The 6137-nt window shown below is 37.6% G+C and overlaps 1 protein-coding gene across 1 annotated transcript in view; it reads left to right on the top strand.

Moving 5' to 3' along the window:
• The window catches only part of LOC107750213 (ciliary neurotrophic factor receptor subunit alpha-like), a 12285-nt gene extending 7056 nt beyond the window's left edge, over positions 1-5229 (top strand). The window contains exon 4 of the mRNA XM_016565497.1: positions 4338-5229. Within this exon, the coding sequence (XP_016420983.1) occupies position 4338 (1 nt within the window). The 3' untranslated portion in view covers positions 4339-5229. The remainder of the gene's footprint in view (positions 1-4337) is intronic.
• Positions 5230-6137: the final 908 nt, after the last annotated feature.

Consider the following 6137-nt stretch of genomic DNA (forward strand, 5'->3'; position numbering starts at 1 on the left):
GAATTTAAGAGGCATAATTTCAGTTAGGGGGGGGGAAAGCTTTTGGCTTCTCTCCTGAGGCCACAAGAGGGCGCATCGAGCAAAATATTATGCATGTTTCTTCAAAGCGTAATAAAATAACACGACATCTTTGAAAAAAAAGTGCATCATGTTTAAAATAATGTTTATAAACCATATATAATTAATAAAGTTGCTTAAACAATTAGAAAAAAAACAGCACCATGCATGTATGTATAGTTTAATACAAAGGACCGAATACCAATCACAAAGAGTAGGCTACTTTCTTCATTTAAAAACATGATATACAGTGGGATGGGGGAAAACCACCATAAAGTCTTGAGACGTGTTTTTTAAAAGTTGAACTTACATTAATTTTACATGGCTTTCTAAACATGCCACTCTCTTGTGCGAGACGCAAGTGCAACGCTGATAGATGCCCCGCTAGAAAATGTGATAAAGATGCATTCTGTGTGAACGGCTTGGTTTCAGTTTCGCCGTAAACAACATCTTGGCCACACTGATGCTCTCGTTTTCCGCAATATATTGAATGAACAACGTAGCAGCGCCACATCTAGTGGGTTCAACTGGATAGGCTAACAAAAGCATTCAAATGCAATGACACTTACATTGTCGTCGCATTTCGTGCACCACTGATAAGGCTGCCCGACAACTGACGCAGACCTAAAATTCGAACGCAACGTTTTTGCATTCGAATGTGGATTTTTTTTTTTTTATTCGACGAATATTCGAAATTCGATTTTTTTTTTTGACAGCCCTAATGCACATAGTTTATTAAAGAGATTTTGTAACTCAGTGAGTAACCAAAGCTGTGTCATGTTTGTTCCCCTCATTATCAGAGTTGGAGTCTTGATTTTTGTGGTTTTGGTCTTCAGACCTCTATAGACCACATAAAATATGCCTTGATCTGGGTCTCATTACTCAATGTCTTGGTTTGGGTCTTAAAACTTGAAGTAGTTCACTGAAAGTTCACCAAACTTATAAATGTTCAATTAGTCTTAAGTCATGGTCACATATAGGGAATTGTTGGCAAAATTTGGCTAAAATGGTTAATTGTCAATAGTGTAGTGAGGCATGAAGCACAGCTCACACAAAAATCATACAAGCAGGTTTCTGTTGGTCAACATGGCGAATCCACATAACCAACTTGAACCCATTATGAAATCTACATGGGAAAACCTTTCGCCTTCATGCAAAATTCCCAATCGTTTGGATTCCAATAGAAATGACTGCACTTTATAAAGGAAGGACCGCACTTCTAGTCGGGGTCTGAGTCTCAGACAAGACACAATTATCTATTTCCAAGGTACTAATGGTGATAATTAAGTCAGCCACTACTTGGCACTGTATTGCCGTACCCTTATGAAGAATTCAGAAGAATGGCTAAGCAGCCCATTTACAAAATGTCTTTATATTAGTAAATGAATTCTGCAATACATTTACCAATTCAGTTCATTGAAATAGACAAACTTTTTTCTCAAGTCTTAAAGTAGTTCACCAAAAAAATGAAAATTCTGTCATTAATTACTCCCTAATTACTGCATTAACGACCCTCATGTCGTTCCAAACTCGTAAGACCTTCGTTCATATTCGGAACACAAATTAAGAAATTTTTGATGAAGTCCGAGAGCTTTCTGACCCTGCATAGACAGCAATGCAATTTTCATTTTTGGGTGAACTATCTCTTTAAGGTATGTTTACACAACAACAATGTACTAAAAAACTGAAAAGTTTTACCTTGCATTTTTGAAAAGTTTCACATACAGATAACAAAGTTGTCAAAATGGTTCTCGTTCACACGTATTAGTAAAAACAACAAAAAAAAAAAAACGCCAGTAGTTGGCGATGTAAAGAAACACTATGGGCATATATGCATTTTACGCATTCCTATAGACTGAATACGTAATAAGCATGCGCATGGCATCATTGTTTTCATAAATTCACGATTTTGTAGTTTACATCGAGACGATAATGGTATCCTTTACAAAAACTTGCACTTTGAAAGCTGTTTTCAAAAGTTTACGTTTTCAGGCCCCCAAAATGCTGTCGTGTAAATGGACAATAAAAAATATACCTTTTTATAGTTGAAAACGGTGTCGTGTAATGCCCCTTAGTCTGGATGCAGGCCTTGAGAGGTCTAGTCTTAGTGTAGATCTGGATCTTAGTGGTTCTGGTATTGATCTGGATCTTAGTGGGTCTGGTATTTGTCTAGGTTTGGATCTTAGGGTTCTGGTTTTCGTCTGGATCACAGTGGGCTGGTATTGCTTTAGGGGGTCTGGTCTGGGTCTTAAAGCTCCATCTTGTAGACCATTCTTTTCAAAGACTCAAATCACTTCCACATGCGCTTTTGTCTCTGCACAAGTCCACGCGGACACAAAAACTAGGACGTGTGCGCAGACCTCAACAGACAGTACTGATGACAAAAATTATGTCACGCAAATAGTCCGTGAGCCAGAGCGGAACGCAAACAAGGGAAGTATATTTTCAGCTTTAGTGGTTCTGCTATTGATCTGGATCTTAGGAGGTCTGGTCTGGGTAATTGGGGGTGTGCTAGTGATGTAGGTATTAAAGTGGTCTGGTATTGTTCTGGGTCTTAAGGAGTCTGGTATTGATCGTAGTCTCACGGGTCTGGTATTGATCTTGGTCTCAGGGGGTCTGGTTTTGGTTTAGGTCTTAGTGGATCTGGGTTTGAGTCTAGAAGGTGGTGGTCTTAACCCCACTCAGACTTATGCATTTTCCAAGTGCTCACAGTACTTCCAGAACGTGATTTCGTATCGCTCTTGACAGTCCTAAGTACTACACCTAATGGACTAGATATCAGCAGACTACTGGAAGAGTTTCCCTCTCAAAACAAAGACTATTGGGCTTTCTGGTAATTATGTGAAATGAACACTCATAGACACCATTACAGTGTAGCTTCCATCCTGAAAAACTGTAGAGATACAATACAGGACACCCAACCAGAGACCATCGGCTCATTAGACCGGCACAATCCACCCAGAACGCCTGAGAAACTGAGGGACGGACGCGGTTACTGGTGCTTACATCCACATAAACCTCATCGATCCGAAAGCAGGAGGAGATAGTCGAGTAACAAGCCTGAGATTCATTAGCACTCGGGCCATATGTTTACAGCACGCCTGTTATCTCCAACTCAGCAACACGGCATAACGAGCCTATCTCTAATTAAAGCAAGCTCATGCATGGAGCTGGAAGGCAGGAGGAAGTATATGATAGCGCCTCAGGGGTATGATGTGTTTGTCCTCCCGAGACAGCCACGTACATGCAGAAATACCTTCGCCTTATACCTCGGCACCCAGCCATTCTGAGTGAGATTTAATTGGTCAGCCCATAACAGGCCAAGACAAAATTAAAGGCAACATCACGGGTGGCTGCTCACCAATTACATCTTCCCACTGGCATGAAGTGGGAGCCATTTGGATATTGTTCTCATTGGCCCCTGTTTGTTCTCATTTGCAATACTGTGTTGGTAATTTAAATTGTTGTAGGCTGACTGCTGTATAAAAGTACTCAGTTGGGGAATGTTTTCAGATTCATTTAAGGAGTTGACTAAGTCATTTATTTGAAGTTACACTAACACGGTGACTAAATCTAGCAGCCATTCCAAGGTTCAGAAGTTATGTATCATGCAAAATCTGTCAAGTTCATGTCCAGGTCGTATTTCACACCAAATCATAAAGAAATAGGAAATAATTTTGTGTAAATAAAATGAAGCCTACTTTAGAGCCATTCTAATTATGTATTATTACAATTATTTCAATGACAATTAAGCACATATTTCGCCACTCCACTTTTTATTACAGTTACACCACAAATGTAATTGTAATTATGCTAACATGAAAAAATTGGGAATTATTTAAACTGTAAATTATTTATACATCATGGTTGTTGTATAGTGACCATGATTTCTGCATAAATAAATAAATACTGTTATGTAAAATTACTTTGATAATGAGAATCACTTCTGGGGAAAAAATAAAGATGGACGGACGGACGGACGGACAGATAGATAGATAGATAGATAGATTACCGACAGACGATAGACAGACAGACAGACAGATAGATAGATAGATAGATAGATAGATAGATAGATAGATTTTTAAGAAACTTTCTATATTATTTATTTAGATGACGCATACAACTAGTTAGCACAGTTTTATTTTAGCAATAATAAATGATATTTTGGAGAATGCTATACTTATCATTAAACATTTTTGCAAAATGTATTTTTGCCCTTGAAGTACGATATGAATGATTGCACAAAGCTAACATATATGTTCTTTTCTTCATTTTTCCAGATGTGTAAGCTTCATTCCTGTGGAAAAAAAATGAGGAGTCTTCTATTTCTATTTTGCACATGTTAATAGATATCGTGCATTGATAATTTAATTCAAGTTCTTTTTCTCACGAAAGAAAAAAAGACCTAGAAAGATTAATAAACGCTGACATTTACAAAAGGAAGACAAAAGAACAATAAAACATTTCAACATCTCTGACGATGACAGACCAGACGCAGACACAGGAACCGAACCCCAGGGGAGCAAAAGATTTGGGGACACGAGACTCACCTGGCTGGCAGCACAAGAAGAAAACAAACAAACAAACAAAACAAAATGCATCCACCTAATTTTCATTTGTCACAAGATTTTTCAGCCCATTTCGATTCTTCAAACTGTTTCAAGGACAGAAAATGCTCATTTTGTGTAACATCGATTTCCACGACATACAGCTAACTCATCATGCCAAAGACTTGGACTGTTTTCTTTTTTTTCCCATGATCCCTAGCTTCCCCAAGCCTGTGTCTGTAAGGGATTGAAACTGGCAGTACGAAATCTTCACGAGCTTCAAAGACTGAAGAGTAACACATTTATTTTGAAGGCCATCATTTGATATCTGTTGTATTCTTTTTGTTTACCGCTTTTTCTTTTATCATTTTTTTGGCCCCTGAACACAGAGAAGTTGAAACTGTAAATAACAAATTGGTTTGGACTGTTCTGGACCGCCTTTTGTAACAGGAAGAACAACGTGTCGTGTCAGACCATCTGAAGATTAAGCACCGTTCGGAAACATCTTTTCATTCTTTGCCTATTTGCCTTTCACCATCTGTTTTTGCAGACTTTTCTAGTAAATATCACAGTTTAATACTACCTTCTTCAAGACATATCGTTTCGCTTTGTTATCATTGAATAAAATATAATTTTAGAACCTTAGAACCTTTTTGTTTATTTGTTTGTGGTTTGCGTTTTTTTCTTCTTCCTCTTTCTTTTCAAACCTTCATAATTGCTTAATTCTCCTTGATCATATTTTGTAAACTATGCTATGTATCTTTAACATGAGAAAAGTTTATTATTTAATAATGTATGTATTAGCTTTAGATTCTTGTAACCTGTATCTGGGTTCTTTTTATAGATGTATATAAAATGAGAAGTTGTTCATTAAATGTGACCATTTCACAATGAGTAGAACCTGGCAGTCTTTTTGTTCATGTCTATCATTGATCGTGTTGCATTTCTCAACTGGTTTAATACTGGCGATCCAACACAATACCAAAATTCTTTACAAAATAGTCCTTAAAACCTGTATTTAACGAAGTCTGGGTAATATTTTTTTTTTACTTTGCATAGTTTTGTTTGTGTTTTTTGAGGATGTTGATCAATGTTATCTAACTTTTATCAAGGGACAAATTAATTTGTTGAAAAATAGCGTAACATTTGGCATTTTTTCACCAGCCAACCGCAATCCTACAAGAACCAATAACTCGATTGCATGAGAAAACATAACTATTTTACAAGGTACCGATTTCATATGGATTCAATCTTTTGAATAACAGTAAGCATGAAGGTCCACTCCTAAACCCAACTATAAGTAGTTGCAAGCAAACATATGAAAATGTATGAGTTATGCCCGGTTCAGACTACACGATTTTAGCCCAATTTTGCCACGATTTGCTTGACGTAGGTTGTCGTGGGGATTCGTAAACGACAATGGACGTCGGGGACGCAAGATTCCATCGTTTCAGCTCGTGTAGTGTGTCATAGTGGACGACAACCGATTCCGCGTCTGCGATGCTTCACGACATCACGACAGAAAGACTAGCA

This window comes from Sinocyclocheilus rhinocerous, unplaced genomic scaffold (assembly GCF_001515625.1).
Source record: "Sinocyclocheilus rhinocerous isolate Xijiao unplaced genomic scaffold, SAMN03320098_v1.1 scaffold4841, whole genome shotgun sequence".
Classification (NCBI taxonomy): Eukaryota; Metazoa; Chordata; class Actinopteri; order Cypriniformes; family Cyprinidae; genus Sinocyclocheilus; species Sinocyclocheilus rhinocerous.